The following is a 27,971-nucleotide window of genomic DNA, read 5'->3' on the forward strand; positions in this document are numbered from 1 at the left end:
GATTTTTGGATTCAAATATCAATAGTGTTCATTGACTAAAGTTTTTAATTTAAGTGATATTCGACGTGTAAATATAGGATTGCTGTAGTACAGTGGCGTGTGACTTTATTTATATGAAAATAAAAAGTAGATTTTTTTTTTAAATAATCACTACACTGATTGGTTGATTTTTTTTTTTTTTTTTGTTCTTGTCCCGCAATATCAACATCGAAATTACAGTCAAAATGTCTATTAGAACAAATTGATAAAAGATTTTATCAAATTATGTAATTACTGATTGGTTGATTTTTTTTTTAGAGCTCTTGTCTCGTAATATCAACATCGAAGTTACAGCCAAGACGTCGATTAGAACAAATTGATGAAAGATTTTATCAAATTATGTAATTACTGATTGGTTGATTTTTTTTTTTTTTTGGGTTTTTGTCTCGCAATATCAACATTATAGCCAAGACGTCGATTAGAACAAATTGATGAAAGATTTTATCAAATTATGTAATTACTGATTGGTTGATTTTTTTTTTTTCTTTTTGGTTCTTGTCTCGCAATATCAACATCGAAGTTACAGCCAAGACGTCGATTAGAACAAATTGATGAAAGATTTTATCAAATTATGTAATTACTGATTGGTTGATTTTTTTTTTTTTTTTTGGTTCTTGTCTCGCAATATCAACATCGAAGTTACAGCCAAGACGTCGATGAGAACAAATTGATGAAAGATTTTATCAAATTATGTAATTATTGATTGGTTGATTTTTTTTTTTTGGGTTCTTGTCTCGCATTATCAACATCGAAGTTACAGCCAAGACGTTGATTAGAACAAATTGATGAAAGATTTTATCAAATTATGTAATTACTGATTGGTTGATTTTTTTTTTTAGAGCTCTTGTCTCGTAATATCAACATCGAAGTTACAGCCAAGACGTCGATTAAAACAAATTGATGAAAGATTTTATCAAATTATGTAATTACTAGAATATCAAGCGAACGAGTCTAGAAAGGCGCTGACAAAACAAAATCATTCAAAGAGAAATAAAATATCTCAAAATAATTTTTCAATATTTTTATTTGTTTCCAAGCTAATCCTCCGAAATTTTTATTGTTTAAGAAAATTAAATTATTTTAAAGTTTATATTTGATACATGAGTAATATATGGTATCTTGCTATACATTCTCATAAATCAGACGATGAAATCTTCTAAAAAAATTAATTTCAAATTTTCAAAATTTTATAAAAAATAGATATATTTAATCATATAAATATGTTTAAAATTAATATTTTTAATAAAATATCATTATGTAATTTACAATAATATATAACATTATACACTAATAATATATTAAATATAAATTTATTATTTTAATTTGAAACCTTCCAAATATATTCATAATTGAACACTCTACTATCAACCTAGTGACGAAACTAAAACATTTTCAACAATAAAAAAAATGACAGTTTTTTCAAATAAGTTGAAATGGACCATTAGATTGAATCTTTTCAACTGATCTTTATTAGTTTATTAATACACATTATAGATATGTTCAGTATATAAAATTATAATAGAATAGAATAAAATATTATTATAAATAATATTAAATTAAATAACATTATATTATTTTGTATTTAATATATGTAAAAATTATGATATGATAATTTATTTATTGATCAAAATTATATATTTTTAAAATTTATATATTTTAAATTATTAATGTAATTTTTAAAGATATAATAAAATATTTAAATTCAATTATATAGATTAAAAATAATTTTTTTCACTTTAAGATAATTAAATCATCTTATGAATCACTCATCCCTACAATTTTATCTTTTATTTAGATACAAATTAATTATAATATAAAATCATTATTATTTTATAAATCAAACATAATCTATACTTATTTAATCTTGATCCTATCTAAAAATACGGATTTCAAATTTTTTCCAAGCTTGACCCTAATTGAATATATATAGATCAAGACCAAGGCCCGCTCATTTTAGGTTCATGTGTAACAACTTTTAATTAATAAATAAATAATATATAAAATTTCCATTTTCTTTTAAAAAATAAATACAAAAATGCTAAAAATTTAAATAAAATACAACCAAATATAAAAAATTGAAAATTGAAATAAAACCAAATCACAAGCTATTGCAAAGAGCCATCAAATACAAAAGTCGAGATCAGCTCAAATGAACCAAAAGAGAATTTATATATATATATATATATATATATATATATATTATGTGCAATAGTCCCAAATCTGGAAACAAGCTGCGCACCCAACATGTTCAAGGGAAAACCCAAAAAATTAAAATCAAGACAAACAAAAACTTGCCAGGTGGATTGAAGAGTTGATGATGCTGTTGTCATCTTGAATCCTATGGGCTTTGATGGAAAAATTAACCCAAGTATTAAAGCTTTTGAATTCAAATCAAGAAAGAGAGAGGGAGGGTACAAATCATATAACTTAGAATTATTATTATATTTATGTACACATTTAACAATTATTAGGATGAATTATGTGGAATTCGAATTTTATATTGTTATGAGGCCTGGCTCAAAGTTTAAAAAGAATTTTTTTTCTTAAGATCATCAAATGGATTTAAAAAAGTAAAATAAATAAATATTTATTATTATAATTAAATAAAAAATAATTAAAATTTTAAATAAATTTAAATTTATAAATTAAATATTATATATAATAAAATATTTAAATATATAATTTAATTTATATGTATGTAATATAAAATTTAATATAATTATTTTTAAATTATGTTAATATATTAATTAAAAATTTTAAATGCTTCGATTATTAAAACCTTCACATGATAAACTGACAAACATACGTCACGGACCGCACACAAGGGCACAAAGTTCCCAGCCTGTGACACATGGGCCAAGAGACATCAAATCAAATGCATGCCCTGCCCTACACCTTACAACCACCTGAAATGGAAAAAATTATTATTGTAGGATAGCTAGGCGTGCTTGACTTACTAAAAGTTGTCGTTGTACCTTTATCGTTTGGATTAATGTGTTTAGCTTGTATAATAAAAAAAATAAAATTAAGAAATATGACATTTCAATAAAATATTGCAATGCCCGTAATACAAGAAACATCTTCTGCACTCGTTGTGGAAGCTTTTGGTTATTTCAACAAAATAAAGCGTATCACGTGAAACATGGTTCCTAATCCTTACTATACTTATACGATGGGATTATGATTGTTGGAGGAAAACATTTAATACAAACATACCTTTCAATCAATTCCTCAAGTTGTGGTTGCAACTCATTGTCGCATAAATCCGCAATTCTTTTTTATATTGAGTGAATTCTGTGGAATGCAACTCTAATTTTTCAGTGTAAATCCTCGATAATAGCTCGAGTCTTGTCAATTTTGCTTGAACTCGATCTCTACCCTTGAGTCCAGTTGTCTTAAGCTTTTAGACTTCAAGTCATACTCACTTCGGATTGACTTAGGCATATAGTCTCAGCCCTCATACAAACGTAAATTAATTCCCAGGCAAACTTATCCCTTACCACGCCACCTCCTCCTAGATTTAGAAATTCAAATTTAATTTGTAATGTCTCCATGTAGAAAGTAGACTTCCATGCAGCATTGATTTTGCCTCGGTAAATTTCCTGCAGCTTGCTTTGTCATGCAGCCCTTTAAAAAAAAAAAAAAAAAAAAACCGAAACTTGCTTGGCTTTTATGGAACCGAAAACAGCTTGTAAACAGCCCATGACAACTGCAACTTAAACCAACCTTTTTCCTTCTTTTTGCTGCCTTGTAAAATCAATAGTTCAAGTGTATTTATATGTCATCCAATACAGCTCAAATTTGGCTCAAAATCAACTCATTTAACGGCCTTGAAAGCTTGCAAGACAGCCTTCAATTTTTGCCTGTTTGTGCGCCATAAACAAAAGTAGTTTTTTAATGGGAGAAAGTCATATAGAACCAGGAGAATAAAATAGGGCCACATATTTTTTGGTGCTGGAGCAGAGCAAAGCAAAGAAAAGAATCCTTAATCATAGAACACTCTTAATCGTTAGCTACCTACAAGCAAAAGCCATGACAAAGGCCATATGATCGGAAGAGAAATGTGTCATGAACGAAAGAATTCCAAGGATATAGGAAACTCTCTAGCTTCCCAAGGATGATTTTAAAGAGAGGGGTAGGGGTATCATGAACTGGGAATCATAACAAAAATCATCAAATAAAGTTTCTAAATTCTAGTTCTGGTCGAGAAAATTTGGAGTGGTGAAGTGCAATTATCTTGTGCAAAGCAACGAAGACTTTGAAGAAGTAGTCATTGAAATCAACCCATCTTATCCAACCAAGTACACATATCAAATCAAATTAGAGCATCAAATGGGGAGCCACAGGCGTGCACATGTCAACTCGCATGCCAGAAAAGTGGGAATCATAACAAAAATCATCGGAATTAAGTTTCTAAATTCTAGTTCTGGTCGAGAAAATTTGGAGTGGTGAAGTATAATTATTTTGCGGAAAGCAACGAAGACTTTGATAAAGTAGTCATTGAAATCAACCCAACTTATCCAACCAAGTACACATATCAAATCAAATGACAAGTTAGAGCATCAAGTGGGAGTTACAAGCTTTTGTCACGGATCTAAAAGAAAATTATAAATCTCATATTAAATATAATAAAAAAATCATTAAAATATAAAAAAATTCACATTATTTCTATCTTGTGAGGTGCCTTTTGTAAGATAAAATCGTAAAATCAAGGGGATCAGAGCGGATAATACCTCACAAAAGTGTGAATCGTGACGGAAGGTTGATCTGAGACGTCGGAAGGGTGAATACCTAGATCCCGGAGTCTGCGGGTTCGGAGCTTAAGTCTCGACCCGTGACAAGTGATATCAGAGCCAGTCTTATACCGTTCGATTCACGTCAAACACCTCGATGAAGGTAGGCAGGATGACCAGTCTCCGTGACGAGGACGTCACGAGATTGGATGCAGAAAAATGTCACAGATCTAAAGGAGAGTCTTGAATTCCACATCGAACATAATAAGAAGGTAACTAGGGTATAAAAAGGTTCACATCATCTCCACCTTGTGAGACGTCTTTTATAGGATAAAACTGTGAGACCAAAAGATCAGAGCGGATAATACCTCACAAGGATGTGAACCGTAACGAAAGATTGATCTGAGACGTCGAAAGAGTGAATGCCCAAATTTTAAAATCGCACAAATTCAAAGCTTGACTCTCGATTCGTGACACGAGCACATATCGACCCGCACGCCAAAAAGGTAAAAACGCCAACTTTCTTAATCTATCTTTTATCTAATTATCATTAGCAGTAAATATATTTCATCCATATTGGATAATAGTAAAGGACTAAATAGAGATGGAAAGCAAGAGTTGCTGTGAACCATTTGTCAACACAAAATCTTAAGAAAGATTGAAATCACAAGGAATGATGAGTGTTGAACTAAAAACTAATTCAATAGTTGTAATGATACAAATTTGTTTTATAACTCAAAAGTGCAATAAAGTAAAGCATCCCTCAAAACATAATAAGTTCCTCTCAGAATTGCATGCAACCGATTTGATTTTTTTTTTTTTTGTATTAATTAAACTGATTTGATTCGCAACCCATTGGGACATAAAGATAAATAAAATAAATAAATAAATAAAAACCATAATTTTAGAATTAACATTGAAAATAAATATGATTAATAAATAATTAATTTAATTGATTAAAGTTATTTTTTAATAAAAAAATTTTAAATTTAAATTTTATTAATAATTATTTGTTAAAATAATATCTATCTATAATTATTTATTTTAAATTATTAAATATAATATGTTTTATTTTAATTTAAAAATTTTAATAATTTACTTATTTTATTTTTTTTTACAAAAAAATAAAAAATGAACATGAAAATTACAAGGATATTAAAATTACAAGAACAGTGGTAGAAATGTAAAACCATCACATCTATTTCAAGTCAGAAAATCGGCAATAATTAAAAAAAACACATCTTACATCAAAAGCCCAAAAATTGAAGAAGGAGAAGGAGAGGCCCCTTACTGGAGAAGGAAACATGCGAAAAAAGAGAGGAAATCGAGCTTGAACCTACCGACGAAGAAAAGAAACTGAACGGGAAATAAAACCATTGGAGAAGGAAACCCAACGGCGAAGCCACCAACGGAGAAGGAAACCGAACGGAAGAGCCACCACCGGAGAAGGAAACCCAACGGCAACGCCACCGGTAAAGAAGGAAACCCAACGGAGAAACGGGATCTCGAGTACTTTTTCTAGGTTTGTAAGTATTTGACCGCCTGTTTGTGGGTAAACAAAAAGGGTTCAGTGGATTTTAGGGGGGAAACCAAACTTAAATAAATTATCAAAGTTAATTAGCGACGTCTTTTTGTATGTAAACGTCACTAAAGCTTTATAAATAGTGGCATTTAATTGAAAAACGCCGCTAAATGATTAAAAAAAATATATTTTATATCATTTTGAAAATTATTTTGTGGCCTTTATAAACATAAATACAGTTATATGTCATTGTTTAGTGACGTTTCTGCATAAACGTCCTTGTTTAAAAATTTAGTAACGTTTAAGTTAAAAACTCTCCTACTTTTTTCAAAACACAGAAGTTAACTTCGTTTAACAGTAAAACGTCGCTAAAAAATTATCACTATTTACGTATATTCTAGTAACGATTGGGCTTTTCTTTTGATGCTAACCGAAAATTTGCCTCAAAATTACACTGATACAGACAAAGCATAGCCATCTGGTCCTCACATATGTTTTTGGAAAGATTAATTCAATCGGAAAAAGATTCCTTCCAAACCAAAACAAATTGATATCGGGACCAATTTGCTTGATTACGTAACATCCAAGAAATTTAGTGCAATATTTTTTAAGCTTAATTTGGCATCAAAGCATAGCCATCTGGTCCTCACATATGTTTTTGGAAAGATTAATTCAATCGGAAAAAGATTCCTTCCAAACCAAAACAAATTGATATCGGGACCAATTTGCTTGATTACGTAACATCCAAGAAATTTAGTGCAATATTTTTTAAGCTTAATTTGGCATAAACTTTATTACTATTTTATTATAAGAAAATAATTAAAAATAAAAGATAAAGAGTAAAAAAGAAAAAAGAAAAAAACTAAAGCATCAATAAAATGTAATCACTGTTGAACTTGCAATGATATTTGATGTTTTGAAAAATGACCTCATTTTTTATAATTCTAAATATTATGTTACTTTTTCAAAGGTAGTTTGTAGCGTATCCGTTACTTTAAAGGGACATCAAGTGTTCATTCAGACTTCAATTCAAGAACTCAAAAAGAGATTAATTAGCAATGGAAGCCCTCTTTCTAAACTCTGTAATTGCAATAGCTACCATCTTTGCCTTGTTCTTTTTTTTATTTACATCAGCTTTTAGTAAGAAAAGCTTCAGCAAGAAGATAAAAGCTCCAGAAGTTAGCGGTGCAAGGCCTTTCCTAGGCCACCTTCACCTGTTAGGTGGCCGGAAACCAGCCTACATCACATTGGGTGACTTGGCTGACACGTACGGACCAATCTTCACCATCAGGCTCGGCATAAAACCAGCTCTAGTAATAAGCAGTTGGGAGATTGCTAAAGAGTGTTTCACCACCAACGATAAAGCATTCGTCAACCGTCCAAGATCTCTTGCTGCAGAACTCCTGGGTTACAACTACGCCATGTTTGGGTTCAGCCCTTACGGTCCCTACTGGCGTCACGTTCGCAAGATAGCGACGCTTGAGTTACTCTCAAACCACCGTTTGGAGAAGCTCAAACATATTCGAGAGTCCGAGATTAGAACATTTATCAAGCAACTTTACGAGTTAGTGGTAAAGGGGGGAAGGAATAATAATAGTTCAGAGAAGGTGGTTGTGGAGATGAAGAAATCGTTTTGGACCTTGAACATTAACACAGTTTTCAAGATGGTTATAGGAAAGAGATACTCAGAGGTTGAAAATTCACACGGGAAAGAGGAGAATGAGCGACGCAGGAAAGCCGTAAGGGCTTTATTTGAATTGACCGGGACGTTCACGGTTGCGGACTCGCTGCCATTCCTAAGGTGGCTGGATTTAGGAGGACATGAGAAGGCCATGAAGAAGACGGCAAAAGAACTGGATCAACTGCTTGAAGAATGCTTAGAGGAGCGTAAGCAGAAGATAAATTCATCAGGCAAAATGGATGGTGAACATGACAACTTCATGGACATGATGTTGTCCCTTCTTGTAGATGCTGCAGATTTATCTAGTTATGATGCTGATACAATCAACAAAGCTACCTGCATGGTGAGTTGATACTTTAGCCAAATTTCACCTCTCTTTTATTTCTTGATCAAACCGTAAGAGTTAGGTAACTTCGATCTCTTTGAATTGCTTTTCTCTGATTTCATTAACATGTTAAAGTTTTATTCTTTTATATTTAAAAAATTATCATCATAAAATATATTTTTTTCTTTTATATATATATATATATAATTGTCCTGTATATAATTAGATATTGGTCACAACCCTATAGAATTTTTTTTCCTCCACCCATTTTTCCTGACAGGAAACCATGATATTTTTCTTTGAACACCGTTTATAAATGAACCGTCTTTAATCACCCAAAACTTCTGGATAGGAAGGAGTTGCAATTTTTATAGGTATAGAAAATAAATGAATAGGTGATTTTGAGGTTAATGATTATGATATAAAATAATATAAATAAACAAATTAAAATAATTTTAATAAAAGAAAGAATCTTTTATTTTTTATCTTTTAATAAAGTTGATATGATTTTGACATAAAATTAATTTAAAGTGACATCATTTATATGGGAAATGATGTATAAAAGTTTACACATTAAATAAAGTGTTCAACTAGTCTCTATACTAGAAATTTTTGAAATCTTCGAGTGCTATTAAATAGAAAAATGGTATCAATTATGAATTCTGAAAATCTAGATAAATATGAGAAAATTACGAGCTTGAGGAGGAGGAGAAAAAGGTTGTTAGTCACTATTTATAGGTTCTGGATTATGAAATTCAACTACATGAAAAACTCCAAAAAAATTGGATAAATCATTTGCCTATTCATCAGCCAATCAATCATCAATAAGTTTTCAGCCTAAGGTCACAAATTGGTCCATAATCACAGGGTACCGAAATACTGATCCCTGCCTTGCGTGTGATTTTTAAACTGTACTTGGGAACCCTTTATTTCGCATCCAAATTCCAAGAACATTTAAGTCTAAACATAAAGCTCAATTCTGATACTTTTTGGGCCATTAATTTTTGCAGGCGATAATTTTAGGTGGAACAGATACCACAACAGTCACGATAACATGGGCTATCTCCTTACTTCTTAACCATCGGGATATCTTGAAAAAGGCCCAACATGAATTAGACACCTACGTTGGTAAAGACAGGCTAGTGCAAGAATCAGACATCAAGAACTTGGTCTACCTCCAAGCTGTCGTCGAGGAAACAATGCGCTTATACCCAGCTGCCCCTCTGTCTGTGCCACATGAATCTATTGAGGACTGCATCACCGGTGGCTACTACATTCCGGCAGGCACACGCCTTCTAATAAATCTTTCCAAGCTTCAGCGAGATCCCAAAGTGTGGTCCAATCCAGACGAGTTTCAGCCAGAAAGGTTTCTTACAACCCACAAGGACGTTGACGTTAGGGGACAAAACTATGAATTGATTCCATTTGGTAGCGGTCGAAGAATTTGTCCTGGAATTTCTTTTGCAGTTCAAGTTTTACAACTCAGCCTTGTTAATTTGCTGCAAGCGTTTGAAATTACAACCCCATTAGATCAGCCAGTCGACATGGTTGGGGGAGCGGGTTTGACTAATCTCAAAGCCACACCCCTTGAAGTCATTCTTACACCTCGACTTCCTCCTCATCTGTACGAATAAATTTATACTTGTTTGTCTAAATAATTTTCCTGGCTTACGAGTTGGGCATATAGATGATATTGTGGATGTCGAACTTATAAATCTCCGTGATAGTTCTGTTATCATGGTTTTTTTTTTTTTTTTACTAGATGTTTGAATGATAATTGAGTAATTGGTATTTGGGAGCTTAGATGATATGAATTGTTTCTTTAACTTTATGGAAATTTATTTGTAGAGACTAGAGAGTGAAATCAAATTGGAAAACCACACTAAATTAACACCAATAAATTGTGTTAAGGGAAACCTGTTAAGGGAAGGTTGAGATAACATGACATTTTAAAAACAATCTACGAACATATTATCGATAAAAAACCAATTCATCCCATTTTTCACTCTTTTGCCCCTACTGGCGTCACGTTCGCAAGATGTTAATGCTTGAGTTACTCTCATAACACCGTTTGGAGAAGCCCAAACACGACTCTTTGGAACTTAATTGCCCGTTTGGTACTTCAGTTACTCTCAAATTAATTGTCCGAGTTACTTAATTGCCCCCGTTGAATTAGCTTCTTTTATGTGGCGGTATATGGAATCTTTGGTTCATTTGTGAATCACGTCATTTCTTGTGGCAGGTATTGAAATTAAGGAAGAAAGAAAGGTGACTGGTTTGTATGATTCACTGATTCAGGCCACTGATGAACATTTGGGGCAAATTCGTTTGTATGCGTCTCTATTATGTTGGATGAATACGCAATCTTCCTCGAAGATTTGACAGACAAATAAAATAAAAGAAATTTTATTTAGGAAAATTGTCTCCATTTCAAATAGCCAATTCATTGAAAGTCCACAACAATTAGTGTTTACAATAAATACCCATAGGAAAATTCCAAAATGATCCCTTCCCCCTGTGTTAGGCAAATTCCCGCAGCCAACATACACTACACAGATCCCTGTTCCTCCTCAATTCCACGAGTCAAACCTAACAAATTTTTTATTACAAAACATGTACACGTGGCATCATAAGATTATATCAGAATCTCAACAGGGAAGATCCGAAATTCTTTGTGATCATTACCTCCTATTCTGGCTGGCTCTGCTGGTGGAAGAATTGCTCCCATCAGATGGGATGGACTCCTTATCATAAACCGGCTGCTGCTGATTCTGCTGCATCGCTGCTACCTGGGCAAGCTCCGAAACGCTCCATACCTTCACGGACTTATCAAGGCTCCCACTGTACACAATCCACTGCTGCTCGTTCCCTGATTCCTGATCCCTTTCCACAGCCAAGCACTTCACAGGCCCCGTGTGCCCTGTCAGCACCGAAAGGCATGTGTGGATGTTGCCGTCCTTTCGCCAAACACATATAGTCTTATCAGCTGATCCGCTAAAAACCAAATTCCCTGCAGCGGCAAGGCAAAGGACCGCCATTTTGTGCCCTTTCATGACCCCCCCATGGGATAATTGCTTTTCAAGTTCCCAGAAATTGACCAGACCGTCACTGGAGCCACAGTAAACTACTGAACCGGGGGCATCGATTGCTAACGCTGTAACCGCACATTCTTGTTGTAAAAGAGTTTGAGCCAAAGTATGCTTTGTTCCTTTTCGCTGCTGTTCCCTATTCCACACTTTAACGGTTCCATCTGCTGATCCAGTCAAAACCATTCCACCCAAGGTCGAAACCAAAGAGTTAACAGCGTCGTCATGTGCATGAATTGATTCAAGACATTTGGAATCAGAAATTCTCCAAACTTTAAAGGTTCTGTCCCATGAAGCAGAGTAAAGAAGACCTTGTTCCTCATTCAAGCTCAAACAAGAGACAGCATCCGAGTGTTTGATCCATAAAGAGCGCTTACGCGTCACTTCCACGTAATTGCTTGGTTTAATGGAACTTTTAAGGATGTCTTTGAGAGTTGGCAAAGTTCCAGCTCTTTTATGAACACTAGGGTTCTTAGGAGAGATTTTCCAGACACGAATCTTCCCATCTTGATGACCAGTAAAAATCTTTTCACCGGATATCACAATGGCCTTAACCAATCCACTGTTTGATTTGAAGCCGGTAAATTCTTTAAGATTCTTCCACACACGAATGTTCTTGCTATCAGAGCCAGTGTAAAGGAGATCCTTTGTGGCTGCTAAGGAATATATATGGCCTTCTTCACGTGTAAGTGAGCCGATGAGACTGTTCGTTGGAATGTTACCGTCGTCGAAAGGGACCCACGAAGGTTTGTTGAAAGCAGTGGCTTGGTTCCATGGTGACATGGTCATGGGGGAGGCTTCCAGGCTCATCCTGTTTGCTTCATAAAGGGCAGGGCCGGCAGCCGATGCGCTGCTGTAACGAAGGCACAAATCATCTTCATACCCAGGACTAGTCATGGACATGTTAGGATCAGAATGCGTAATGTTTCCTGACTTGGCTCTTGGAATGTTATCAGCCTCTGCAAACATTGTGCCCCCTCCTCCGTCTCTCGTTCCAATCCCAGAGAAAATGAAAAGAAAAAAAAACAATATAGTAATCTAACTAACAAAGACCCAAAAAACAATATTGTAATCCAACTACCAAAGACCCAAAAGATGGATAGGAGAGATTTGAGGGTTGAGAGAATATCAGAAAAACAAGTCAAAGGTGCGGAGACGATATAGAAATGGTTTCATTTGCATTGCATGCATACATAAAATTGTTTTGCAAATTATAGAAGTGGGAGAGGAACGGTAGAGCAGATTTGGGGCTATCAGTTTTTGACAAGTTTTCGAACCAGAATGTGTATAGAAAGAGGGGCAACGGGTCCGGGGAATCCGGGGTCCGTTGCCTAATAACAACGTTCCTGGTAGTTTTATTACTTGCGATTTGGGTTGTTCCTTTTTGCAATGGTGGTTGGTTCAATTTCTATTTTTAGGATAACCTTCCGGATATTTTAATAAAGGAAAAGAAAAGGTGGAAAATCGATTGCGCATATCAAAGTTCAGGCCAATCAAACCATCGAATCATCAAGTGCCAAATTCGCAGTTATGTGGGGTTCTATAGTTTTAACATTTTTGTACTCAATATTATAAGAAGTTAGCTAGAGAAACAAAGGCTTGATGTGGGTTTGTTTTCATTTATTTAGTTTATGGTTTCCTCAAATCAAAGTTTGAGGGTAAGTAAAAGAGTTATCATTGCATTCCTCCTCATATTGAGTAATGAGGCCATGAAAAATAATTGGAGTACTTTCTCCCCTTTATTTCCTCCCTTTGGTTATGATAATGGCATCAATTATTTGAGAGGGAAAAGTAAATTTTTGAAGGCAAAAAAAAAAAAAAAGATGATACTGTGATTTGACTGAGTGAAGCAGGAAATGGGGAAATGCAATAATTTACACTGATTCCATTTTTCCATTTTTTAATATACAATTCAGAGGCAAAACTAAAGTGCAAGCCCTGTATGCCCCTGCTAAAGTTAAATTATAGATAATTAGAGTATTACAAGCATATCAACAATTCAACAATTCACTCAGCATTTCAAAATCAATCCCAGTTGTAGTATAAATCAAATAATCAATCTCAAATCAAACAAATGCTTACCAAATTCAAATCAAACATCAAGTACTCAACTATTTACAAATACTCCATTATTTTCATAAAATATTTACACATTCAACATTTAAGCATATACATTCATAAATATTTTTAATCTCTTTTAGTACAATAAATTATTTACTCGTAAAATTTTACAGCTCGATTTTTTAATGTTTTTATCTCATATCTAATCTTATTGAAATTCTCATTTTTTATAAACATGTTATTTTGCCCGCCAAGATATGTTACATTGAGGATCTGCTTCCAGTTTTCTGCTGGTGCATGAAGTCTAAGGGCACCAGTATTTGATTTCGATGGTGGATTAACGACACCACAAATATGGTGTTCACAAACAACGGAAGAAGGGAAAGCTTTGCCCCAAATGTTGGGGGGCTAAGCCACACCTCAGGGTTCAGTTGGATATTAGAGAAAATGACTATCAATCAAATCGGCCCTTTCGTTTATTTGTACTAATTAACTTAAACTGAGATAAACAAATAGTAGCTCCTGTTGAAAAATGATTCAAGGAGAGAATTTCATTGTGTACCATAGCAAAATAAGTGGAAAAATATTTGAGGCAGTGAATTAATGTACTTTCCCACTTTTTGGTTAAATGTTTCAGCTTTCAAGTGTCCTTTTCCAACTTCCGATTGAACACTAAAAATCAGACAAAAGATTTTCTTTAACGAAAATATTAACCATCGTATGTCAAAAATAACATCGTAAAACACTTGCTTGCTTTAAACTAAAATCCCTCGCACCAATATACTCAAAAGAACAGGAACACAATCTATTGCAGTTTTTGCCTAAAGTGATGAAGAAAAGCAAAAAAGTAAGAAACCAATAAAAAATGACGAAGAAAGAAAAAATCCAATTGATTCGTGACAGGTGTGATGCGAATCGCAAGATCAACTGTGCAATTGCCACGTACAATGGACAGAAGTATGGTCGTTTGATTGTCATTTACACCTTGACCGTTTCTCCTGGAACCCCTAAATATGCTACATGGCCACTTGTCCGGCACTAGGCAAAAGCTTCGAAGTGTAAATGGCAGAGAGCCTAACTATTATTTCATTACCCTTTTTAGGTGACATGGCCATTCATGATGGAATAGAGTTCTTCTTTTTACGCATATGGCTGTTGGGCCTTGGCTGATGAACAGAAATGTCTATTTGTTGGAAACACCCCTGGTTTCTGGGCCAAGCCTGTCCGAACTTCTTCCTACTGCATCACTTTTCACAACAGCAAAGCTCACCTAGAGTGGGTTGGTCTAAACCCAAAGAAGGCCAACGCAATCCAGATAATAGGACCCAATCCAAAAGTCAATTGCGTTATATAAGCTCAGTTTTTGTTAAGCTAAAATCGACTAGTGACCAGCATCATGCCCCCAAAGAATAATCCCGTTTATTGATGCTCATATTTTAGATTAATACTTTTGTTATAAGTTTGAACTTCAGTAATTGGCTAATTACTGTAATTCTTTAATTACATAATCAAGGCATTATTATTGGAATCTGATTCTTTGGTTATGGAGCTTTGTTGTTGATTTAAATAAAAGAGCACGATGCACATGGCAATGATTCCCAGAAGACCCAACCAAATCCAAGTGAAGTTCATCTTAACATGACATGGCCAAAACCCAGATTTCTGACATGAAAATAACATCATAAACTACTATTTTCAGCTAGAAGCTTGAAACCGACCACCTCAAAAACAATGGATTCTGCTATCCAATTGCAGAACATTTCCCAAGAGCACCTCGAACCCACCAAACCGACCAAATGAATCAATTAACAAATTCTCAAATCTTTCTGCTCTATAAATACTCCTCTTGCCCAATTCCCTTGCTCTTACACCCGTTTCTCTCTTAGACACTCCTGTTAACTGTTGAGCATCAATTCTCTCTAATCTACACGTTATTTTCCCACAATTTAAGCTTCAAAAATGCCTCCTTCTCAACCTGAGAAGAACATCGTCATCAAGGTCGACAATAACAACTGCGCTGGCGATGATCAAGAAGAGCAAGAGAAAATGGATTCTGTGACTAGCCATCTCTACATAAAGCCAAGTCATTCCAAGCAAACCCTGGATAAAGAAGTGGTTTTGAGGAGGATTCGTCACCGTAAGCGTATGAACAACGTCAAGTCCGCACTGCAATCTTTTATTGGCTCATCGATGCCGGCGAAAACCAGTAATAAAGTTTCGGTCCATGAAATAAAGTGGGTTGATGATGCTTTTGCTGCTCTTAAATTGTAATTTTGTATAGGTTTAATCTGTCTGGCATATGATCAATTTTTGCACAGTTATAAATTTCAGTGTAATTTTCTACTATTTGTTCAAATTGATGTATCAAGGATTTGTGTGAAGAATTTATCTAGCATATATATATATATATATATATATATATGTGTGTGTGTGTGTGTATTTATATGTATATGTCATAATATATAGATCCGAAAATCTATCGCTAAACGTTGACTTAAAGAGTCGCCACTAATCTTTTTTGTTTATGTACGATTGCCCTCCTAACTGAACCTATCCCTTTTAAAGAGAATCCTAAGTTCGACTTAGGTATCTCTAAAAGGTAAATTTAATGTCTGTAAAATCAGAACTAGGTTTGAGAGTACGATTACGTGTGAGAAAAGTTATAACACCCTCACAACGCCCATCGAAAGATGGTACTAGCTCGAATTCGTGTTATCCAATAAGCCTTAAAAATTATAAAATAATTAATTATTAAAAATTATCCTCAATTGACTTCAATACTTTTGACAAAAAATTAAAAAAATTCTCTCATATCAAGAATATACAAGGAAACTATTATTTCAATTGCAAAAGCTCCATCATCGGATCATTTAACATTAAAAATTTTCTAAAAAGACAAAAGGAAAAAGGGATAATTTTGATATAGGTCTCTTTTGTGTTTTATCAAACAAAAACCTATGCTTTTATATAAGAAAAATTGATACTTTTAACTTTTTCTTAAAAATATATTTTTTAAAATTTTATTTTTAAGAAAAATTAGTACTTTCAACTTTTTCTCAAAATGTTTTTTTTTTTAATTTTATTTTCAAGAAAAATTGATACTTTCAACTTTTCCTTAAAAATATTTTTTTTGAAAATTTTTATTTTTTATTTTGTTTTTATTAAATTAAAACATGCAAAAAATATTCTTAAAAATAAATAATACATAAATAAACAAATAAATAAAATACCTAAAAAAAACATTGAACGGCTCAGCTCGAGGGATTTGGTGCGGCTCAACTCGGTTCCAAGGATTAACAGGTAAGCGGGTCAAGTGCAGGTCAAAAACAGGCTGACACTCGGGTCAGGTCGCTGGCTAGAAAACGCGCGGATCCTGGTCCCTTTTTAATCTACAAAACAACGCCGTTTCATACCTATATAAAAGCCAAAATCCTTCTTTTTGCAGATTCTTTTTCTTCCCTTCTCTCTCTTCTTTCTCTTTTTCTCTTATTCTCTCTCTAAAGTTGAAGATTTCGGTTAAATTTTCAAAGGAAACTGGAAAATTGCTTCGAAAAGTCATCAAAAACTTCAAGTTCATCGAAAAATTTCACCGAAATCTAAAAAATTTTCAAAAAATTTCTAGAAAAAAATGCTAAAAATTCTGAGAAAAATCTTAAAAATTCTATGATTGCTTCTAGCTCTCCTAAACATTTTTTTTTACTTCTGTTTTCTGTATTTTCATGTCTATGTTCTGTGTACTCAAGCCTATTGTCATAACGCATAGATTCATGGACCTATCGTTGGATATTGTTTTATGAGTCACCACCAATCTTTTTTGTTTAGGTGCGATTGGCCACATGACTGAATCTGTCTATTTTTAAAGAGAAATCCTAAGCTTTACCTAGGATCTTTGCAAGGTAGATTCAATGTCTACGGAACCAGAATCAGGTTCGAATGTACGGTTACGTGTGAGGAATGTTACAATACCCTCACAATGGCCATCGAAAGATGATACCAACTTGATTTCATGTTATCCATTAGCCTAAAAAGTTTATCAAGTATTTAATTATTGAAAATTATTCTTAATTGACTCCAATACTTTTGATAGAAAATTAAAAAAAACTTCTTCACCTCAAGAGTATGTAAGAAAACTACTGTTTCTCTAGTAGAAACTCTGCTGTCGGATTATTTTACATGAAAATTTTTTAAGGAAAATTAATATTCTCAACCTTTCCTCCAAAAAACATTTTTGAAATTTCAAGAAAAATTGATATTTTCAACTTTTCCTCAAAATACTTTTTATTAAAATTTTTATTTTTGAAAAAATTGATACTTTCAACTTTTCCTTAAAAATATCTTTTTAAAAATTTTATTTTCAAGAAAAATGAATACTTTCAACTTTTCTTCAAAATATTTTTTTTAAATTTTTATTTTTGAAGAAAATTAATACTTTCAACTTTTTCTCAAAATATTTTTTTGAAATTTTTATTTTCAAGAAAAATTGATACTTTCAATTTTTTCTCAAAACTTTTTTTGAAATTTTTATTTTCAAGGAAAATTAATACTTTCAACTTTTCCTTAATTTTTTTTTATTTTTATTTTTAAGAAAAATCGATACTTTCAATTTCTTCAAAAACTTTTTTTTTTGAAGTTTTTTTTTAATATATTTTTATATTAACTTAATAAATACACTAAATAAGAAAAAAAAATACCCACAATAGAAATCACTTGGTTTAGTTTGGCAAAAAAAAAAAAAGATTCAGCTGTAGAAATAAAAAACAGCTTGGTAGGTGCGGCTTTAGGTTTGGCTTAACTGGTCAAACAGCTTGACTTCATAGATTAGCTTGGCTTGAAGTTTGAAGTGGGTCATAACTGAGTCGGATTGACCGTGGAGCAGCATGTGAATCCTATTCAAAAGACTCGATTTCTTAATTTTCCAAAATGTTACGTTTTAGTTTAACTATAAAAACCAAAATTTCATATTTCTTCTTCTTTTTTCAGACCTTCACACTCTCTCTAGCTATATACTATCCTCATTCTCTCTATAAAGTTCTTCAGGAACTAAAGAAACCTTAAGAACATTGGCCAATTCTAACCTTTCTAGATTTTTGCTACCTCTGATCGTCAGGTGCTGCTGTCTGGTCACCATCGGCTCTGGTTAGCCTCCAACTCTCACCACAAAGTTTGCCTTGGTATTGGCTATTTGTTCACTATATTTTAAAACCTGAAATCCCTAGAAGAGGGTTTAAACCAAAGCCAAGAAAAATCTTATTTCCATTTCTGGTTGCATTCTTATTTTTTATTTTTTATGTGTTTTGGTTTCTTCGTGTTGACTTTCATTTTTTACTTTTATTGACAAGAGATGCGTGTTCGACGGAGGCTGATGATGAAGACAGGATCGGCCATCGATGAAGATTGGTGCTTCCACCATCGACGTGCGGGTTGATGCCTGGTTTTCTTGTTCTCTATTTGCAGGTATGGGTTTCAGGCAGGATGATGAAGATGAAAATGGGATTCACAATAGGTTTCGGTTCCTGTTATTAAGATTTTTATGGCTAAGATGGTTTCAGTGGCTGTGTAGAGTAGTGGTTCAGTTTAGGTATCAACTTTAAAGAAATGGTGATGATGGTCAATAAAGGGAGAGATTTAGATGATGGTGGTGGAGATAATATATTTGGCTGAGATAAAGAATGGCAAAAGTGGTGTTTTTGAGTTCTATTATGGGTGATTTTTAGGTGTAAGAGACTATGGAAAATGAAGGCTATTCTTGATGAAGATCATTTTTTGATTAGGGCCTAAAGATGATCGAAAGAGTTAGGTTTGGCTAGCTATCAAAGCTAGGTTAGGGCTAGTGGTTTAGAGGGACATGCTGGGACTTTGGTTGATGTTTTACGGCTTGACGAGGATGAGAATCGAGGATTGCCAGAAGCAGTAGATCGAAATCAGTAGTGAACTTGGTTTTTTGAAAGGTTGAATGGAATTGACAGGAAAGACTCTCAATGGGTTGTTTACAAGTGATGATGAAAGGCTGAGTGCTAGCTATTAGCTGCTTAGGTTTTATTGATGAATCTAAAATTATGGTTAGGTGAGAATTGGTTTTGGATACTGCTGAAAATGATTATGGATGAAGATAGTGGTTCTTGCAGCAATGGTGGAGTTTGGCTTAAGCGAAAATGGCAATGTAATATGAAGTTTGGTTTTTAATTTGGCAATGGCATCACATGGGGCTATGGCTGGTGATGGCAATGATAAAAAATGGCAATGTTAGGCTAAGCTGCTGCTAGAGTGGAAGAAATGGGTGAATATCGAAGTTTTTTTATGACTCTTTTTCTATTTGTGTCCCATTTTTCTATGTGATGACTAGCAGTTTATATGGGGCTATTCGAGGATTCAAAAATTAGAATCCTTTTATCCCCACATCTGTTATCCCTGTTTAAAAAAAAAAAACCTATTTATCACATCTTCAAAATTTAAACCTCAATCTTAGAGTTCTAATGGGATTGAAACTCTGTTCTTATTAATTTTTAACCTTATAAAAAACTGGGTGTCTACACTTATATTTATAGGCATTGATCAAAAGAATTTTTAATCAATGCTGATTCTTCCTTTAACTGGGATTTAAGATTATCAATCTTTGAATCCCAATCCAACCCTACCACCCCATAATTCATTGTAACTTTTTTTTCTTTTTTTTTAATCATTATCTCCTAAAATTAAAAAATAAAATTCAGAATAATAAACCAATAAAAATAAAAAATAAAAAATTAGGCCAATCTGCCCCATTTTGACTAGATTTAAGCTAAGCCCAATAGGTTTCAACCTAGACCCTTTTGAATCAGGTCCAATGGGCTTAGGTCCAAACTAATTAGGGTATTTATAGCTGTCCCTCTTTGCGCATTTCCTATGTAACAGAAATTGTGCAAAAACGTAAACACCCTACATATGATCATCCCAACACATTCATCTTTTTTTTTTTGTTTTTTTTTTTGGAAAAAATAGCAAAGCTCTTCTAAATGGAGGCTTAACAACTTTGAAAAATAAAATGCTCCTCTAAATAGAGCCAACTACAACTTTGAAAAATAAAATGCTCCTCTAAACAGAGGTAACCATAACTTTGAAAAAATAAAATGCTCATCTAAATAGAGGTAACCACAACTTTGAAAAATAAAATGCTCCTCTAAATTGAGGCAATCATAACTTTGAAAAAATAAAATGTTCCTCTAAAGAGAGACAACCACAATAAAATGCTCCTTGACAATCATGTCCAAAGGAGTCATTGAATCTGATAAAATTTGTAATGAAAACTCATATTCACAATTTAAGCTCGAAAATCAAAGGTTTAGATTTGCAAGAACCTTTCAGCTTCACAAAAATTCACTAAAATTTGATTATCAAAATTTCAGTTTCACCAGAATTTGATTCACAAAATTTCAGATGTGTAAAAATTCATATTTGCGTTTGTAACTTACAAGACTCGCATCCAACATTTAAAATTCTCATTTTAACTTTAAAAATTCACATCTAAAAGTTCAAAGCTTCTTATTCGAGTTCAAATATTCACATTTGACAAATCTAAGGGTTTTACATCTCAAAGATTCTCATTTGAAATTCAAATATTTTTATTTGAAATTCAAAGATTTTTATTTGAAATTCAAAAATTCGCATTTGAGAACTCAAAAATTCTTATCAAAAGATTCACAATTTTCTTTTTCAAGGGACTCAAAATTTTAAATATCATGATCAATGATGCAAATACTTCCTTAATAATGCCAATGCAACAATCTAGATTCTCACAATGCCATATTCTTAACCATATTCAAATGTCTACTGCATAATGTAAATGCATATCCAAACCAAAATTTCAAACAATCTCCAAACAACAATGCAAACATAATGCATGTAATGTGAATGTCAATATCATGAAATTCTAATTAAAAGGTGGTAATATGGTTCTCAAGACCCCACCATCTCACGTTTTCTCCTTGTTTAGCTTTTCAACACTTTGGAACAAGTTTCATCAACTGATCATCATTATTTTCATCACTTGATCACCATTCATAAGCTTCTCAGCATTAACAATTTCAGAACAAGTTTTATCTATTACCCCATATCATTTAAGCACTAGCAATTCTAAAACAAGTTTCATCCATTGCCCTATATCATTTAAGCACTAATAATTCTAGAATAAGTTTCATCCATTGCCCTATATCATTTAAGCACAACTCATAGGCCCCTCAGTACTAGCCATATTAGAATAAATTATGTCTTCTGTCACTTGGTCACCAATCATAGGCTTCTCAAATAATCTTTTTTTATGTTTCTACCATATCTTCCTTATTCTCTTATTATCTTAAATTTTTCTTCAAATGAATGCAAGATTTTTTTATGCACATTGTCATTTATTCATCATTATTTCAAATTCTAACAAATATAATGCACTTATATATTTTCTCAATTTATTCTAAAGACACAACAATAAAAGAATACAATGTGAATTACGAGAAAGGTAATCAATGAAGAACGAGTTTGGTACAAAATAAATGGGGAAAGAAATAAATTGGATACATGTCATTGGAATAAATGGTATATCCAAACAATGAATATTCAGACAATTTTGAACATTAATCCAAGATTCTTTTTCAAATTTTCATTTAATTAACTGTTGAAATCATTTTGAGCTCATCAAACTTTACCTCAGTTTCGAAAGATCTTCAGATACCTTGATCCTTAAATACCTTGATCCTTCATATGCTAGAACTATCCATCAAACTTTTAGCTTAGATGTTTTTTCTACCCAAATCGCCTTTTCGGGTTTTCAATTTGAGTTTTCTTTTTCTCTCATTTTTATTTTTTTTTTCATTCTTTCACCCATTATTGATATCTCTTCTACATTAATCTATAGAGCAACAAAGCATGATTCTATCATTCCATCATGAGCATGCCTTAGGCCAACATATGATCATTCAATTTAAGCACTCACATTTGATCCAAATGGACTTTTAAGGGTTGTAATGTAAGCCATGATGAGGGGTCATGAAAGAAATGGATAAAATAGGCTCAAAACATGTGTTTAAAGGGCTTAAAACCAAAAAATTATTTCTTATCATTTGACATAACTTGGCATTTTGCCCATTTCCACTTCATTTCACTACTTTTTTCCATTTTTCATCTCATTTCTTACAAAAAGATTCTCATTACTTTGCCCTAACTTATTTGTGTCATTTTTCTTTTCTCTCTTTCTTTTATTTTACTTTTTTTCTTTTTTTTAGAGACATTTTACGATCTTTTACCTCTTTTTTTTTTTAAAAATGTCTCCTAATGTGAAGGGTGATCCTTGGTCATGATTCTTTAAAATAAATCATAATAGGCTCAAAGGGGTAGCAATTAATGATTTTTTGAATGGTAAAAGAAATATGGATATTTTTCATCTCAAATGTGAATGATTTCCTTGAAGATCATCTATTGAACAAGCTCATGGATTTTTATAACAGACTATACATCTTCATGACATACCTATTTCACATCTACTAGTAACTAACTTCTTTTACTCAAATAATCTTCTCAGATTAATGTGAATGAGTTATTAAATCCTAAAATTATTGTTATCATTGTCTAAACATTCATCATTTAAAATTTGAGAATGAAAATGGAAAGTTATGAAAGGTGACAAAAAATGAAACAGTGGTTGAATGAAAGAAAAATGTAATGAAATGCATTAACTTGCATTTTATTAAAATGATAACAAATGAAGTCTTATTGCATAAAATAAATCCTAACATTACTCTAAAAAATTTTTTAAAATAATAAACAACTTTTAATCAGCCTTAATATCTTTCTCCAAAATTGTGCCCTTATGCAATCAGGTGAAGGATCTTTATTGATATCTTACCCCTTAATTTATTGAAACTTCAAAGCCCTTTTGGATCAACATGTTTTTTATTCTCATTCAGAGTATTGACATTATAATTAGGCAATACATTGCCACTAACGTTAGGTGTTGTTCTCTTTCTTGATCAAAACTTATCATCTCATCCTTGATTAACCATTGCACCTTATGTTTCAAAGCAGTGTAATTTTTAATGAAATGGCTAGCAATTTTATAGTGGTAGTCACAGTAGGCTGTAGGATCATACCACTTGAGATAAGGTGGCTTGAGTGACCCTACACGGTTGGGGGTAATCAAATGGTTATTGTAGAATTTTCGGTATAACTTCGTATAAGTCATAGAGATTTGATCAAATATGAGTTTTTTTCGGATAGCTCGTAGCTCTCTTGAACCACTTGCTGGGCTAACAGGATAAATTTTGGGTCTTGCAGGAGGTCGAATGTTATGGCTGTATGTGAGAGCTTGGGGGCTAAAAATAGACTGGTATGTGAATAAGTAAGATGGTTGTGGTATGAGCTGGTATGAGCTGGTATGAGGTATTGTTCATAACATGATAGTATGGAGAGTGACTTTGGGGTGAATAGGGTTGATATCCCCTAAATTTTCTATCGAAGTTTATGACTTGAGCTTCAGTTTCTTTTTTTTCTGATGCCTTCTTAGTTTTTTCTCGTTTCAATTTACCATTTTTAACGATATTCTCAATGATTTCACCTGAGATCACCATGTCAGTAAAATTTTTTGTTGCATTCTCTATCATCTTTTCAGAATAAAAAGATTTCAAAGTGCTGATGAACAATACTATGATCTCCTTCTCAGTCAAAGAGGGTTGCACTTGAGAAGCTACATCCCTTCACCTCTAGGTGTATTCCTTGAATGATTTAATTGCCTTCTTTTTCATATTCTGCAAGAAAAGGTGATCATAGGCTAAATCTATGATAAATCAATATTAATTAATGAATTTATGGGCCATATCAATATACATCAATAGCTTCTCATTATTAACATAGGCGGTAATTTTCTGACAGTACATAGTAATGTAAATTTTCAAACACTTTATACCATCATTTTTTTCAAACTTTGGAACCTTAAATTTTAGAGGAATAACCACATCTGGGACTAAATAAAGTCCAGCAGCATCCACTAAACCATAAAAACTAATACCCACTATGGCCCGTAACCTTTCCTCTAATAAGTTTATTTTCTATTCAATTTTTTAGCCTTCTAAAGCCTCTTTCTCCTTTGGCCTTAGCTTTTTTTTTCTCTTATGGATCGTCTAAATTAGGGACTGATATTAGTTTTACTGCCTTCTTAATAAAGACAAGATTTATGTAGCTCTAGTACTGTGATGGATTTGAAATTGATGGCATTCTAGGGTATGTGTTCCCTATAAGATATGTGAACTACTGGGGCGATGGACCTTGTGCGGGTTAGACTTGATGTGGCCCAAAACTATGAGGGTACAGTGGGTCATCCACTTTTTGTGATGGATGATCTTGTTGACTATTACTTTCTTTTATACCTTTCCCTTTGTTTAATTTGTTCCAAGCGTCTAAAATCCTATTTAACTCCCCTTTTAACTTATTTTGGGCTTTCTCTATCCTTTCAAGACGATTAAATTTTTCTTATTTCATCTGTCTGGCTCGAGCCCTTGTATTGTATTGGTGAGTGAGGTTGCTTGGTGAAGCTATCCTTGAACCTTTAGCACTACAATTATGATTAGAAATATTATGCTATGCTTTATGTATGATATGTTGATGCATGAATGGAATGTGGAACTTCATGGATGAAATGAGAATGATGCAAATGATAATGTTAAAACATGATCATGAAAATTATGCATAGAATGAAATGATGCAGATGCACAAATTCAGACAAACAACATGGTTAGTTTCACGGATAAAATGAAAGTGATATAAATGCACAAAGTCAGACAATCAAAATGGTTAGATAAATACAACTTGTTCCTTCTTGTGTCTTAATTTTAAGGTATATCTATCATTGGATAAGAAGGGCTCTATCTTAGAGTTAGCCTCTTAAGTGTACACTATATTTTATTAGGCTTTTTGGATAACATGAATTTATTTCTAGCCTGACTTTTGGTTATCTCCAGTGGAGTTGCCAAATTGTCATAACATATAGATCCGAAAATCTATCGTTAGACATTAACTTGAAGAGTCGTCACCAATTTTTTTTGTTTAGGTACGATTGACCACCTAACTAAATCTGTCCCTTTTAAAAAGGAATCATAAGTTTGACTTAGGTATCTCTAAAAGGTAAATTCAATGTTTGCAAAACTAGAACTAGGTCCGGGAGTACGATTACGTGTGAGAAAAGTTATAACACTCTCACAACGCCCATAAAAAGATGGTACCAACTCGATTTCGTATTATCCAATAAGCTTTAAAAATTATCAAATAATTAATTATTAGAAATTATCATTAATTGACTCCAATATTTTGGCAATAAATTAAGAAAATTCTCTCACTTACAAGAAAATTACTATTTTATTTACAGAGGCTCCATCATCAGATCATTTAACATTAAAAATTTTTCAAAATGACAGAAGAAAAAATGGATGATTTTGATATAGGTTTCTTTTGTGTTTTATCAGACAAAAACTCATGCTTTTATACAAGAAAATAGATACTTTCAACTTTTTCTTAAAGCATTTTAAGGTTTTTTTTTTTTTTTTAAAAAAATGGTACTTCTGATTTTTCCTCAAAATGTTTTTTTTTTAATTTTATTTTTTAAAAAAATTGATACTTTCAACTTTTCCTTAAAAATATTTTTTAGAAATTGAAAATATTTTTAAAAATTTTATTTTGAAGAAAAATAAATACTTTCAACTTTTTCTCAAAAAAAAAAATTTAAAAATTTTTATTTTATTTTTATTATATTTTTATTAAATTAAAACATGCAAAAAATACTCATAAAAATAAATAACACATAAAATAAAAAAATAAATAAAATACTAAAAAAAAATTAACAGCTTAGCTCGAGGGATTTGGCACGACTCAGCTCCAGACACAAAGAAAAGCTCGAAGGATGTGACTCGACGGCTCGACTCAGCACCAAGGATCAGCGGGTAAAGGGGTCAAGCGAGAGTCAGAAACGGGCTAGAGCTCGGGTCGGGTTGCTCGCTAGAAAATGCACGGATCTCGATCCTTTCTTAATCTACAAAACGATGCTGTTTCACGCCTATATAAAAGCCAAAATCCTTCTTTTTTTCAGATTCCTTTTTTTCCCTTCTCTTTTTTTTTTCTCATTTTCTCCCCTCTCTCTTTAAATTTGAAGATTTCGATTGAATTTTCACCGAGAATTGGAAAATTGCACCAAAAAGTCACCGAAAACTTTAAGTTCACTAAAAAATTTCACCGAAATCTGAAAATTTTTCAAAAAATTTCCAGAAAAAAATGTCAAAAATTCTAAGAAAAATCCTAAAAATTCTATGATTGTTTTTGGCACTCCTAAACGTTTTTTTTTTTTTTTTTACTTCTATTTTCTATTTTTTCATGTCTATGTTCTATGTACTCAAGCCTATATTTATAGGTATTAATTAGAAGAATTTCTTATCAATGCTGATTACTCCTTCGACTAAAATTCAAGATTATCAATCTTTGAATCCCAATCTAACCCTACCACCCCATAATTCACAGTAACTTTTTTCTCTTTTTTTATATATATATATATATTATAGATATTTTAATTGGTCTGGACCTAAGTTCATTGGATTTGGTTTAACAAGGTCTGGACCTAAATCTATGGGCTTAGCTCAAACTAATCTAAATGGGACATATTGGCTCAATTTTTTATTTTTATTATATATATATATATATATATATATGGCCAGTTATCTAGTATGTTTTAGTATGTGCTATTTATCTACTGCAAAATGAAGGTGAGCATATCCGAAATGTCTTGGAAATCTGCTTGTACATGGATGCAAAATATGGGTCTTAAGGCCCATTACCAAAATAATGATAATCAAAGAATAGATTCTGTTAAGAACTATACAAGGAAATTATTAAAATTTTTGGGAAGGGATCATCTTTTAGTACTACTGCTACTACTATAATTTATCCATCCAGAGAGTTGAAAATTTTGGCCTTGCTATGGTATCTTATGCCGGAAACCTTTTGACTTTATCATCATTAGATTCCTAGCTTTATAAGAGGCGTTTTAATCCAACTACAATTTACTATGAGCAGTCTTTTTCTCTGATTTCAACTACTTTGCATTTAGTTTTGTTCATAGACGTTGACAGATTAAACATGAACAACATCAACGCGTTGGACTTTGGTGCATATAAGTAAGATCCAATGGCATAGGATCACTTTTCCAGTATTTCACATTCGGAAGCAACAAGATTGTTTCAGAAATATAGAATTGGCCACAGATTTAAAGATCATATATTCGCGTCTTGACTCTTGATTGCCAAGAAGATACAGTGTTTGTTCACACCTAAAACCTGATTTTAAGCTGAGTTTATGGTCCACTAGGATTGATGGACCCATTAATGATTTGATTGCAAAGATCGGGACAGCTAATGATTTCTACATATTTCATGACCAAGCAACAAGAAGGGAAAAAAATATCATGAATGATGATGGTACGGTTTAGTGGTGATCTAACATTTTAGCCCGAAAGGAAGATCAGAAA

At 32.6% G+C, this 27,971-nt stretch overlaps 1 protein-coding gene, 1 long non-coding RNA gene and 1 pseudogene across 3 annotated transcripts; 1 reads left to right on the forward strand and 2 right to left on the reverse strand.

The window, feature by feature from the left end:
* Positions 1-2,807: 2,807 nt before the first annotated feature.
* LOC149520600 (uncharacterized) lies at positions 2,808-6,172 on the reverse strand. Of its 2 annotated transcripts, none has more exons than XR_016346249.1 (3): positions 4,773-6,172; positions 3,256-3,902; positions 2,808-2,945 (listed from the first exon to the last, which is right to left on the reverse strand). It is a non-coding gene; the product is annotated as an uncharacterized LOC149520600 (long non-coding RNA). The 2 variants fall into 2 exon arrangements; XR_016346251.1 differs by lacking the exon at positions 2,808-2,945 and having other exon boundaries at positions 3,019-3,666; positions 3,766-3,902.
* A 1,148-nt stretch (positions 6,173-7,320) lies between these two features.
* LOC111312655 (cytochrome P450 CYP82D47-like) lies at positions 7,321-10,103 on the forward strand. Its single transcript, XM_022913108.2, has 2 exons — positions 7,321-8,318; positions 9,311-10,103. The coding sequence occupies exons 1-2, from the start codon at positions 7,353-7,355 to the stop codon at positions 9,932-9,934; spliced, it is 1,590 nt and encodes a 529-aa protein (XP_022768843.2). The 5' UTR covers positions 7,321-7,352; the 3' UTR covers positions 9,935-10,103.
* Positions 10,104-10,690: 587 nt separating this feature from the next.
* On the reverse strand, positions 10,691-13,138 carry LOC111312656 (protein JINGUBANG pseudogene; annotated as a pseudogene).
* Positions 13,139-27,971: the final 14,833 nt, after the last annotated feature.

This window comes from Durio zibethinus, chromosome 1 (assembly GCF_047325235.1).
Source record: "Durio zibethinus cultivar Kanyao isolate XHJ-2024 chromosome 1, ASM4732523v1, whole genome shotgun sequence".
NCBI lineage: Eukaryota > Viridiplantae > Streptophyta > Magnoliopsida > Malvales > Malvaceae > Durio > Durio zibethinus.